At 49.7% G+C, this 13725-nt stretch overlaps 1 protein-coding gene across 1 annotated transcript in view; it reads right to left on the bottom strand.

The window, feature by feature from the left end:
* ABTB2 (ankyrin repeat and BTB domain containing 2) overlaps positions 1 to 13725 on the bottom strand; it is a 168494-nt gene that overhangs the window by 39655 nt on the left and 115114 nt on the right. Inside the window, exon 2 of the mRNA XM_054585927.1 lies at positions 1580 to 1726. Coding sequence (XP_054441902.1) covers positions 1580 to 1726 — 147 coding nt within the window. The remainder of the gene's footprint in view (positions 1 to 1579; positions 1727 to 13725) is intronic.

Below are 13725 nucleotides of genomic sequence, written 5' to 3'. Positions count from 1 at the left end.
ATGTTTCCCTTGGCCTGGCTGTGGATGGTGAGGGACACAGGGGCCGCCATGGGAAAAGACAAAGGATCAGAGCCCGGTGTTGACATCCGCTGCCCTGAATGCTGGTGGCAGGGCTGCGAGCCATGTCGAGGAAGCCCACAGGCCACGTGAGAAAGAGCTCTGCGCGCATCGGGCACACTGGGAGGCAAGCCGCTCTCTGCCTCCTCTTGCTGTCTGCCTTGGGGAAATCACTTCTCTTCTCTAAGCCTCAGTTTCCTCAACAGGACACACCTCGCTGAGTTGTTCTGAGCAATAAATGAGATCATGTGAGTGTGGTGCTTCATGTGGTGGCTTGCACGCAGTAGGTACTCTGTTAAAAATGCAAAATTAAAACAAGATGCTTTCCGAGGAGCTGAGGGCATCCTTCACTGTTCTCAGGGCAGGAGAGTTTACCAAACACTGGCTGCGCTTGGCCCCAAATACACCCTGCTGCCCAGGAGACATCTGTCAGGGTTGGGGATCAAGCCACACTCTGAGCCCACTTCCCGCAGTGTCCCTCAAGGGGTGGGGGACCCAGGTGGCCTACCTGCAATCCCCCAGGGAGACAGAGGGCCGGAAGTCCAGCTTTCTCTCCCAGCCCCAATACCCATCTGCTCTGTGACCTTGAACCAGGCACCTTTGTTTCCTGTCCTGGGCAGGGGAGGAAGAACAAAGGGAGGAAGGGAGAAAACTGTGTCCTAAAGAAGAAGAAAGGTTTGTCGTTCACTGTTCTGGGGCCAGAAAACTCATAGAAATTAGCAACTGGAAGAGGCTGGAGCAGAGTGAAACTCCATCTGTTTGCATCCTGAGTGCGGCGACCCCTGGATGCATTGCTGCCCTCCACTGGGTGGTCTCATGACGCAGCGAGGGAGCACTAAGGAGGAAGAATGTGCAGTTTGATTTCTCAGATATCTGGGGTAACGCGAGGGAGAGAGCAGGAGGCGTAGGGGATTTCTTGTTTTCTAACCGACGCTGCGAAGCAGCTGTCCAATGGCAATGACCTAGACCAAGGCGTCGTGTTCCACAGAGCCCTGCAGTCCTGGGAGGGGCCCTCCTTCCGCCAGGGCAGCTCTCTTTTTATTTTCCTTTTTCTATGTTGAGGTTTCAGGAGTGCTTTCTTTCAAGAAAGAATATTGGCTGTAAATTCACAACTTTCTGAGCCAGGCAGGTAAAAGAAATGAATGAAACAGGCCAGCTATAAGGTAACGAGGTATGAGATGATAGAGGGGACACATGTTTGTCTGCTCAGCTGCGACATCGCCCCACCCCCATGGCTGCCAAGCAGAAGATGGGCACAGCATCACCAGGTCATCTGATTTCTCACGAGAAACCAGAAACCCAGATTTGTGTGAGATTAAGTCCACCTGTTGGCCATACGACCCAGGTCTGTGGGCCACTGGCTTGCAACCTCTGGCCCGGAAGGCTGGAGATTTGAGGGAGAGCAAGAAGTGTGAAGACAGAGGAGGCCAGAATCCAGAAGGCAACCTCTTCCTCTCTGCCTCTCCTGTCCCCCCACCCCCACGCCCGCCGAGAGCCTGCTAGACGTGGATGTCACACTCACTCAGCTCGGAGATGCTCCCCACGCAGGTGGCCAGGAGGGACTGCTCCAGGGTCCGGAGCTCCAGCTGAGCGTAGGCGTCGGCCCGTTCATCCTGGCCCAGCGACCCGCCGTTGTAGGGACTGAAGTAGGCCGGGAGGGAGAGGACACCTGTGGGGAGACAAGGCAGACAGGTCACCGCAGGAAGGAAGCGGAGCTGTTGGCAGAGCAGGGTCAGTGGGCAGAGGCCAAGGCTCCACTGGACGACAGCCGACATCTCGCCGTGGACAGTGCTATGGGGGCCCGAATGAGGAGCGGCCCACTTGTACCCGTGACGTTAAGCCAAGTGGAGACCATCCTTCCTTGGAGCTGCACAAGGAACCGGCCTACCGAGGCTCGTGGGCCAAACAAAAATTCATTCCCTCCTTCGCGTCTTCATTCACTGAATAATTGGAGCATCTCCCTGGGCCGAGGCACCATGTGACGCTCAGGGTGCTGAGGGACAAAGACACCTGGCTCTGTCTTCATGGAGCTCAGGGGACACCTGCGTCAGATGTGATCATCCACCTGACACCTCCACCGGACAGCCCAAAGGACAGCACAGCACCCCCCTAGGCCACTCGCTTCCTGTGCTGCCCCCTTCCTTCTTCAAGCCACGGAGGGGCTGGGACAAACCCCAGAGAAAGAGATGCTGCCTCCTCCCCCACAAGAAGGGGACATGTCCAGAAAGAGAGGCTGCCTCCTCCCCCCAAGAAGGGGACACGTCCCAGCCACTGGCCAAGTCCAATTAATGTTTTTCATTAGCACTTCGGTGACAGAGGAGCAGAGCTGTCAGCATCAATCCCAGAGGGTGACAGCTTGTAAATTTCTTCAACTCACTGTGTGGCTTCTTAGAAAGCACCAGAAAAGCAAAATCAGACTGGCTTAAAATTACATGTTGGTTCTTAAGGGCATGTGGTCACAGGGATTCCCAACTTTGGGTAACTGCTGTTTCTTTGATCAATGCCTCTTTGTTCACCCACCCTGAACTTTTTTTTCCCCTATGGAAAATACCCACAGAATTTAATCAGTCCATTTTGAGAAAAATTCCTTAAAATTCCTTGAGATAACTGGAGGCCCCTGGGATGTGGCCAGACGCGGGTAAGAATTCTCTGTCCTAAACCTGGAAATGTCACAAGGATGATGACAGCCAGAGGGTGTGTAGGACAGCGGTCCGAACAGGGCCTTGGAGCTGGGACGTCTGGGTGTAGGATTCTGGCTCTGTCACTTAAGCCAGCTGTGTGATTTCAGGCAAGGTACTTCACTTCTCTGTGCTTCCAATTCCTCGTGTGTTAACTAGAGATAAGGAAAGTACGGGGCCTGTAGTGCAGCCAAGGTTAGCTGAGTGGCTGGATGTCAGTGTGTGGACCAGTGTGTGGCTTGGAACAGGTGCTCTGTTGGGAGCGGTGGCTGCTATTTTTACCGTGTGCTGGGAATGCAGGCTTTGTTTACATGATCTCTTTTTTCTTCCTCCCAGGTAGGCACTGCTGCCTCCACCTGAGATACTGGGAGACTTGAATAACTTGTTAACTGAGTGGAAGAGCCAGGATTCGAAGCTGGGTCTGACGGACTCTAGACCCCTGTACGCTTCACCCTCTGAAAGCCCACATCCAATGAACACAGCACCAAGCTCACCTGCGGCTGTCCTGATCCGGACCACACAGCTGCATTATTCCTGCCTGTTTCAGCCACAGAAGGCCCCGGGCTGAGCCCCGCGTGTTTCTCTTTCTGGGGGCAAGCGCACATGGCCGATCTCCTCCTACCCAGGTCCTGGCCACTCTGCAGGTTCAGCCCTGCCGTCCTAGCCTGCCCTGCCCTTGACCCAGCCTCCCTGCCCTCCTTGCTGCCTCACTGCAGCCTGGCACTGCCTTGGTGTGGCTGAGGCCTGCCACTTCCCCCCACCCTATTTTCCTTTGCCCCCTTTGATGGTAGCAGCCCCTCCCACCACATCCGGCTCACTGATTTAGCAAAGCACCGCATCAAAGCGCTTCCTCAGGGCTGTTTTCAGTGGGAGGAGGAGAAGGAGGGCATGACTGGGTTCCCCCTGCCCTATTCCCCAAAGCACAAACTCTCCCTGACAGCTGAGTACCCATTAGGAAAAACCAGGGACAGTAAAAGAAGCAAAACAAGAGAGAACGTCACGTGCACATACACACTACAAACTAAAACACACAGACAGCCCAAACTCTTGGGAGAGCGTCTACACAGCTATGGGTCCCAGTGCAGGCCTGGCTCCTCCTCTTTTCTCCGTTATTAATCTACAGAAACAACACTGGGGACATGTGGATCAAATTTACAGTGCTTAGGGGGCAAGGTAATAGGAAATTCAGCTGATTTGTCGAAGGGTTCCCAGAGAGAAATATTATGTCAATGGATCTAGTAACAGGAGCTGGCAGCTCCATTAATAATGGTTCCCATGTTCCCAGTCATCGCCCACCCAAAGGGACTTTCACTTAATTCTGTGGCAAAAGTAATTATTAACCTATAATTAATAACAGTATTTGATAGCAATACAGCTTCTTCATAGTACCTTTTGCCTTTAAGAGGCTTTTTACATGGAGTAATTTATTCTTCCAGTGAGAGAGGTAGGGCACTCACCATGATTAAGAGCCACATCATCAATGATGCTGTTATTGAGGGCTGTTTGTGAGGTACCCATTCATACCCATCTTACAGATGAGAAATCCAAGGCCCCCAAAAGTTAGGTGACTTGCCCTAGGTTACTGAGGGTCAGAAACTGACCTGGGGCTAAAATTTCAACCTCTTAATTTCTGACATAAAATGTCATTCTAACTTTTGCTACCCTGTGTTGGGATGTGTGCAAGAAGAGGGTTTCTTTGGAGGCCTGTGGTTTGATAAGAGGATATTCAAAGTACGATCCAGAAACATGACTTTGCTTTTAATGGCCTCCAGTGTCACCTGTCAAGATCCCTGTGGTCCTCCCTGAAACCCTAGGGATGGAAGGCTGTGTCTTCCTGTTCCCGCCACTCTTTCCAGAATGCGGTTCCACAGCTTGTCTTCCAAACCTGCCCCTTCAGAAAGCATTTTCTACGTCAATCAAAATTCTTCTCTCCCCCCCATGAGCCCGTTTCTCAGAAGCTCTCACTGGTGATGGATAATATTGGCTTTATATTCTCTCAACACCTCGAGGCCTTCTTTGCCTGCACAACTTCCCAGCTTTACGATACAGACTCAAGGCAAGGTCACTCTGTAAAAGGATATTTCAAGGAAAAAAAAAAAAGAAAAATGGGATTTTTTTTCTATTTAATAAAATCCTTAGGAAAAAAATTGCTTATTTTAGTCATGATGGAAAAGAAAGCATGCTGGGATGTTTCCCTCAGTCCCTTTGTGAGTTAAAAAGGACACCCCAAGTTGACCCGTTAAGCTCTGTAAAAGTTACCGAGAAGTCCCGCACGCCCCTCTCACATCGCTGCCGTGGAAAGAACTCCTGGGTGTGAGGCGGTGAGCGTGATCGAGCTGCGCTTTGCCTCCTTCTATAAAATCAGCACTTCTGTTGAAACCCTGTGCCACGCCAACGTGCTCTGACTGCCTGGGAAGCCTCTACGTTTCTCAATGTACACACAGAACCATAATCTTCCATCACTCAATTTTTCCCAGCCTGGTTGCCCAACCCTCGGATCTGGGAGCTCATTGTCTCGTTCCCCAAAGCGCCGCCTCCTCCACCGTCCTGACCTCTCTGAGGACAGTGCCACATCCACCCAGTTGCCCAACAGCAGACCCGTGAGTCATCCTCATCAACGCCCTCCCTTCTCCTGCACAGCCAACCAACAGAGTCTTGTGCCTTTCACCCCCTGCAAGTCCCCACCACCTGTCATTGTTGTGCCCCAGTTCAGGCCCCAGTCCCCTTCACCGGCTACTGCAGCACACTCCTCGCCTGTCTCCTGCCTCCAGTCCCACCCCCACCACGCATTACTCTGGTCACCTTTCTCTGGAGTTTTGTGCTCTTCAAGGACTTCTCCACTGCCCTGACGAACAAGTTTGAACTCCTTTCCACAGTTAAGAATAGATGCCATTCTTAATTCTTTCTCTGAAATTTAGAAACGAAAATCGTTCTGCCAGTAAAAGGGGAAATTCCCGCCACCTCCCAGGCAATCAGTCCCAGTAAGAAGCCTGTGTACACCTGATCCCGTTTCTCCAAGCTCTTTTCCCAGTGTCACTGGGCTCTGTTCCAGCTCTGGGTTTGGAAAAGCAACACTTCCTTCCCAGGTGGTTCTCCACCAGCACCCAGAGAGGGCGCCATTGAGTTAGCTGGGGACCCACCACGCCGGCGGAAGGCTGGGAACCCCGCCTCCCTGCTGCTGGTCGCCAACCAGGAATTCAACCTGGGTTTCAGCTTGCAGAGGCTTTGGCTTCTCCAAGCCAGCACCAGGCCAGATGCAGAGGAACTGCACACTGGGCTGACAAACCGGACTTTGAGCGCAGAAGTTTTTCAGAAGCAGTGCTTAGCCCAAGGGCCATATCAATGGGCATTGTTTCATTCTCTCCTCTGTAAACCATGGGGGTTGATCCCATGGCTTCTCAAGTCTTCTCCAGCCTGGGGATCCTCCTCTCCAACTGGGTCGTCTGTGTGCTCTGGCTGTACAGTGAACCCCCCGAAGCCTTCACCCTGCCCCACTGCATTCCACCATTGAACTTCTAAATTGTCAACAATGGGAATGGCTAGATCTTGTTATTACCGTTTTCTCTGGTTTAATTTTCCCCACAGCTATAATAACACCCCCCGCCCACACATACACACAATGTAAATTTAAGTGTAAAGAAAATATCCTTTTTTGTGAAAAGTGGATAGATGTCCAATTCAGCTTTTCTGACCAGCCATCAAGACTACAACATGACTGTCCTCTCAACTCAACAAACCATTACCAGCGCTGTCCCCATAGTTGTAAACATTCTTTCCAGTGGGTCCAGATACCTGTGCAAGCGTGCGTGGACGGCCCTCTCTCGCCCTGCCCCCCAACAATCCCCACCAGAACCCCTGGCCACTTGGCCCACGGAGGGCAACAAAGGCCACTACTTGTCTCCTGGTTCTTTAAAATGAAAACTGGGATGCAGAGGATTACTCTTTTATTGCTTGTGAGGAAACTTGGCAGGGCATCTTCTGCCAGTTTTCTAAGGAGCTGGAGGCCTGGGTGGAGTTCAATCCATAAGCTTCTGAAAATAAAAATTATATTGCCCCACTGAATGGTTTCCAAATAGCCCACACAATTCAGCCCTTTTAATTTTTTTTAAGTGTTTCCGTTTTCTGATCTGGAATTTTATATATAGTACGTTTAATCCTCACTTGTATGTTAGTCATATCGAAACAAAGTGCTGAAAACTTAAAGCATGAATATTTTTCAGAGAAACCCAGATGAAATGTAAGGCCAGTCGATTCTAAAAGAACTTCACCGAATGGTATTTCTTCTGAGATTGTAAGTCCAAAGAGGCCGGGGCAGGGTGCGGTAGCGGGCGGATAAGAAGAAAAACCTGGAAGTGGAATGAAATATGCCTGACCGCTGAGTTTTCAATCATACATGTAAAAATTATTCATCAAGACTCCGAGACGAAGATGGGCTTGGCGGGGGAGCTCAGTTTGTCACATCGCCCTGACACACCAAGGCTGAGGGTTCGATCCCGAGTCAGAGCAAACACAAGCAGCAACCAATGAATGCATAAATAAGTGAGCCACCTATCTCTCTCTCTCTCTCTGCTCCTCCTCCTTCCTCTCTCTCTAAAAATCAATCACTAATTTTTTTTTAAAAAAAGAATAATCAAAGATGGGCCAACTATACTGTGAAGCTCAAGAGTTCAAGTGAGGAAAAAACATTGGGAGGCAGGGAGAGAGAAGAACGGCAGTGTGCGGGTGAGGGGGTTTCTAAATAGAGTTTGGCAAGCAGGTTTTAACTGCGGGTTAATAATGAATGGAGAGGGGCTAGCGCATACTGAGTAGTCCCGTATGCCAGGAACGGGGGAAACCAGCATCTGAGCCCCCACACTATTAGCAGTGGTCTTACTACTCTTAGCCGGTAGCTAGTACTGTTACTAGCTCTATTTACCAACGAGGGGCCCTGAGGCTTAGATGGGCTAAGGTCGCAAAGCTAGCGAAGGCAGAGGTGGGATCCAGACCCAGCCTGTCTGACACTGGAGTCCACAACGGGAACCACGCACGGCACTGCCCTGCCCTTCACACGGGGCTCCCCTCATTCGAGCCCAGGGACAGAACGCTCCTTCACCTTCACCAGTCCGATTAGCACTGCACTTTCCCCTTCTTTAAGGTCAGGAAATTAAAAGCAAACACAATCGTGCTCTGGTTAACACCTCACGCTGGCTAAATAATCAGAACACCACCAGCTAAAGGTGGTCTTCCAGTGAAGTCAGGCCCAGGGGCCAAGAGCTCACCATTAAACGGTGAAATAATAATGCACATTTATGACTGCCCAGGGAGCCTGGGGCTAGAGAACCCAGCCCGAGATCAAAGGCAACATGCTCATTGCCAGCATCCCCAACTCTCTTTCAAAAGATGGTAAAAAGCAAACCTCACTGTGTATCCTGGGCTGGAATTCATCTCCCTTTGAATCCTTGGCAGTCTCGCGCTGCTGGTGGTGGGCCTGCTTGGGGAGCTGCCCTTGGGGCTGCCTCTTTCCATTCCAGCCGGCAGTAGCCCCTCTGACCTCTGACCTTACTCCTGGCTCATCCAATTCTCAAGGGGCTCCAAGCAGGGTGAGGAGTTAGAGCGGGGATTGGGGCCACCGTAAAACTGTAAGAGCTCAACATAGCAGTGGGGGTGAGCCCGGAATCTCCACCACAAATGCCGGCTCACTGGCATTTTGCTGATGTGTTAGGTTAAGGTACACATCAGGCTGTCGCAGACCCAGAGAATGAATAATGGGTGCCTGAAAAGGAACAAACTAGTAGAGATCACAGACTGCTGCTTAATTTTTTTTTTGAAGAAAAACCCCTAATAAAACACAGTCTGTTCATTGTCATTTCTCCTCTTTGCAAGCGTAAAATGAAGCCAGAGTAACCACGCAGATCAATTTCAGGAAATTAAACCATAGGTGAACTCTGGAAAAACTGGCAATAATCACAACATTGGGCACTGTGGCGCAGAAAACACACGTGTCAACTACTGAGCTTTTTCCTGTGGAAAAAGATCTCCGTGCTGCTTAGAGTACTTTTTAAGAGATTCTGGGTGGCCTCTCTCCAAAGTAGTGATGTAACACATGGAGAACTTGAGTGACCCAGGAAGCGTGAGTCTCGGAACTGCTGCCTCTTAAAAAAAGAAAAATCCACCACATGATCATGGCCCTTTGTCAAATGTCATTCTTGACCCATGGTGGCTGAACACGCTAATTCCTGTGAGCCACGGCCAACCTTGAGCCACTCTGGTATAAAGGCACACGTTCAACGCGTGCGCGCACGCACACACATACGCGCACACACACGCACGCACATGCGCGCGCGCACACACACAGAGTAGGTGGAGGACTTGAGGATGGAGACAGGCGGGCCAAGTCATCACCCCAAAATATCGAGTTTTTCCCCAACCAGTCCAGACAGCCACCAAAGTTAAGAGTGGTTCTCTCTAAGCTAGCATTAAGAAACTGTTTTCAACTACTATTCTTTCCAACATTTGTAAATGAATATGGCTTATTGGTGTAGCAAAAATGATTATAAGGAAAATGGGGGATGGGAATGATGTATATAGAGGAAGAGGAGGGTAACAGAATATTTCTTTGGAGCAAAAGAATGCCCACAATTCCAAATACGGCAGAAAAGTAGTTACCAGAAATTAAATTTTTATATAAAAAGAGCAGTGAATGTTAAAAAAAATACTATTATCCAGTTACTTGTAAAGAGCCCAGAATGGAGGTTCTCTAACATAAAAGATAAGTTGTTTCTGCATGGGAGAATTTTAGATGATTTTTTCCCGCTCCATTCATCATACTGTTCTCTACTGATTAAATAGTGATTTATGTAAATCAAGTTCCTAATCTGTATACCTTAAACTTCTGCAGTTCTGTATATCAACTATGTCTCAGTAAAAATGAAAAATGCATTTCAATAAAAATAAAAGCATTGTTACAACCATTGCAAGCTCATGGAAACAAAAAGTAAATAGTGAAACTCTGGTTATTTTATAGAAATATTACTAAAAAGAAATAAAAGATAAGGGAAAAGGGTAATTCTTTTGGAAGAAGCTCAGGCAGAAAGCATTCTATATTGCTATCGAGGGGGCAAAATTTTGTCTGCAGGCCTCATTCCAAGCATTAGCCTTTCTGAGGGCCACCCCCTTCCCCTGGCCAGGTGGGGGGGACTCTGGGGCTGCCTCAGCAGTGGGACTTCCTTTGGCATCTTGCTGGCAATGGGCTCAGCTGTGTCTCCACTGCGCTGAGCCTGCACGATCCCGACGCAGCTCTGCCACGGCCTGGACTGCCAACCCTTGCAGTGGCCGGTGTAGGCTGCAACGTGCTGGATCCGAGAACAGGTAGAGCTGGGAAAAATTCTCACGCCACAAAACTGGAATCGCCGCTCATGGAAAAGGAGCCTTGCTGCAGCCCGTGCTGGGATGGAGGTACAGAGGGACCAGAGGTGAGACAGGAAGCACAGTTGGCGCCGGGAGTGATTCTGGAGCTGCACCCTGGGCTGGGGGCAGGGCTCCAGCAGGGAAAATTGCGCAGTTGTGGGCCAACTGTCTGCCCAGGGGGAGGAAAGGGATAAAGGAGCCCAAGCACCCACAATAAGCACAAGAAACTCCTTGGTTGTTTTTTTTTTTAAAGATGCAAATGTCATAAGGTCCAAGGCAGATGGCCAAGGTATTTATTAATAGAACATGAATGCATTAGTCAGAAATTTATAGTGCTAGGCTCCTTCTACCAAACACAACCTGTTTCAGCCAGCTTGGGTTTCCCTTTCAGAGGGCTTTGACTCTTAGACTTTCTCGATGATCTACTGGCATGAGTCAGTTTTGCCCCTTACTAGTTGTGAGATCTTGGGCTAGTTTCTTAACCTCTCTGAACCTTAGATTGCTCATATGTGTATATATACCTAATAATAGCTCCTGATTTACAGGACTGAGGATTAAAAGAAGTGAAGAAAGTAAGCCTTTAGCAAAACAACTGACACCTAGAAAACATGTAGTAAATGAGAATATTCTTATAAATGGCCTTGCTGAGTCCCAGGGTCAATGCCTTTGGGATAAAGCCATCCAATACCCTATGAAAGTATGGTACCCATCCACCTTAGGAAAAAGGGATAGACCCAAGGCCAATCTATCTTATTATTTTCCTGAAGGCCACCATGATCTGTGCTATTAAAGAATCATGCTTTACTCCCCACAGATAGGTCATTTATTCTGCAGTCATTCACTCACTTGTTTATTCAAAAGCTGCTTATTTTGATGACCTAACAATGTGCCAGAAGAGGCTATGCTCTGGGGATATAAAAATAACCAAGACAAAGTCTGCCCTTCTTGACGTCTGCAGTCTAGTGAAGGAGGGCAGACAGAAAACCAGCCAATTCCACGTTGCGTGGAAATAGCCACAACAGGCTCAGCACAACGAACCCAGAGGAAGGGTCTCTAAGCCAGACTCCGCAGGTTCAGTGATCAAGGAAGGCTTCCTGGAGGAAGGGACATTTCAGCTCCCGATGAGTAGCTTGTCAGTCAGGTCAAGGGGTTAAATGGGTCTTCCAGGCAGAAGGAAAGCTTGTATAGGAAACCCCAGGGTAGTGATAGGTTGAGGGGAAAGGCTTATATGTTTTGGGGGCAGCTTGGGAGATGGCCAGTAGACATCACTGCCCTCTTCCCGCCCACCCTTGGAGCCACTACTAATCTAGGAGTAAGTGAACTTTTTCTGCAAGGGCTCAGAGTAAATATTTTGGCTTTGGGGGCCATGAGGTCTCTGCTGCAAGTGCTCAGCGTTAGTGTGTGCAGAGACCGTATGTAAACAAATGGGCATGGCTGTGTTCCATGTATAAAATCAGGGACATGGATTTGCATTTTATATCATCTTCATGTGTCAAGAAATAGTCTGTTAAATTTTCCCCCAACCATTTAAACGTGTAAAGCTCGTTCTTCGCCTGAGGGCCATACCGATAAAGGTGGCAGTGGGCTTTGGCCCCAGGGCACTGCCTGCCGACAGCTGTGCCTGTGCGAGGCGGAGTCCCCGTCAGGCTGAGAGGTGAAGCTCCGAATCCCGGGGAGGGGCCAGCCTGGACGGGGCCAGTCACAGGCGCTAAGAGGCGGGGACTCTGTTCTGAAGGCAACGAGGCCCCACGGAAGGGGTTTAAGCAGTTGAGAGACAGGGTCATAGGTACACGGAGACAGAAAGATCAGGAAGCATGTGGGAGAGGGATGCGAGCGTAGCACCGAGGTGGCGGAGCCTGCGGCTGCTCACACCGCCTCCCTCGCCGTGGCTCTCACAGGCCCGTACCCACGCAGGCCGCTGTGTGGGCTCTCGCTTCAATAACCTTTTAACCCTTGCACTAAGCACTTCAATATCAAAGACAGAAGTAGCAGAATATGTGTTTTTTGGAACTAAAATTCATTAAGAGATCATTTTTAAGCCCAACTAAGTGAAAGCCATATATGACTACCTTTAAACTTGGTGGTGTTCTCGGCTCAGCTTTAGGCAGTTGGCAGATTTCACTCTATCAGGCCTGAAAAGGTAACGCACAAAAAATGGGAGAATTTGTACAACACATGCCTCGAAATCTGGGACAGAACGACGACACCCCAGTGCTAAGTGTGTCGGGGACACCAGGGCCCAGAGGTAATATCACTCCCTTCATAACTCACACAGAGCACACACGCACAAACCCACCTCCCCCATCAGAAAGGGTTGCTTGCAGGGAGGTAACAAACCCTAGACTCGGAGAACACAACCTCGAAAGCCCCAGGCCCTCTGTCCCAGGTTAACTGATGGCTTTAAATTCAGGGTAAGTCTCTGAGTAGGCTAGGGGAATTTTCACACTGCAGTTCCCATCATTCATTCATGTGACCAAGTGTTCCTCACATGCTCATTAATGACACTGAGCGTGGTGCTAGGAATACAGAGGTAAGACCCAGAAGCTGGTTCCAGAGGGGAAGGAAAACACACAGACAAATAATTAAAACGCACCACGATAAATGCTAGAGGAGGAGTCTGCAGCAGGTACTAGCAGCCTGGAAGGAGTCTGAAGAGAGGGCTTTCATCAGCAAGGGAGGAAAAATAACAGGATGTTTCGGAAAGCCCCCACTTACTCTGAGAACCCCAATGGGACCTTACAAACTTTACGAGATGCCAACAGTCCCTGGTCATCTCATGGCTGAGTGACATCACAGAATACCAGAGGGAGCTGAAGTGGGGGAAAAAGGGAGCTCATTTACAGAAAGGAGGTGCCTGCAGTATGCTCATTCCCAGGATGGGGACATTCCAAAGCCCACTGCTTTTTTTTTTTTGTTTTTACTCTTAGAGAGAGGGGAAAGGAGGGAGAAAGAAAGGAAGAGGAACACTGATTGGCTGCCTCTCAACATGCGCCCTGCCTAGAGACTGAACCCATAACCCAGGCATGTGCCCTGACTGGGAATCAAACCAGTGGCCTTTCACGTTGCAGAACGACGCCCAACCAACTGAGCCACACTGGTCAGGGCACTCCTGGGATCTTGAAGAACACCATGATCTTCCCCTGGTAAGATGTATGAAATGTCACTGGAGGCTAGAAATTGTGCCAACATGCTTAGAGACCTATCCAATGCCATTCCTCTCCTTCTGGGCTAGTGACTCCCATTCTGTCCAGAATGGTTATGTAATATCAACCCTGGGGGACACCTTCCCCAGGTTCCCCAGCTGTGCAACATGGTTTTGGACAATGAGATATAAATTGAGGACCTCAAGGGTCCTGGAAAATACTGCTTTTCCTGACCTGAGGGGAAAGGCCACCCGGCTGGCAGGCCCTTTGTTCTTCTTACTACCTCAGATATGACACACTACCTGAAGAAGGTGCCGCAGCAGCCACTGTGTAACCATGAGGCAGGCCAACTGCTGCAAAAGCTGGAGCATGGTTCCCAGGGTGCTGCAGCAGAGGGGTGGGTGGATCTGCATGAAGGGACAAGAGCCAGAGCACAGCCAACATGCTAAGGGTAGCGGAGC

This window comes from Pteronotus mesoamericanus, unplaced genomic scaffold, assembly GCF_021234165.1.
Source record: "Pteronotus mesoamericanus isolate MK-2021 breed Mesoamerican mustached bat unplaced genomic scaffold, CSHL_Meso_final contig_90, whole genome shotgun sequence".
Lineage (NCBI taxonomy): Eukaryota > Metazoa > Chordata > Mammalia > Chiroptera > Mormoopidae > Pteronotus > Pteronotus mesoamericanus.
The sequence above is the reverse complement of the archived record's forward strand: the minus strand, read 5'-3'. Positions and strand labels throughout refer to the sequence as shown.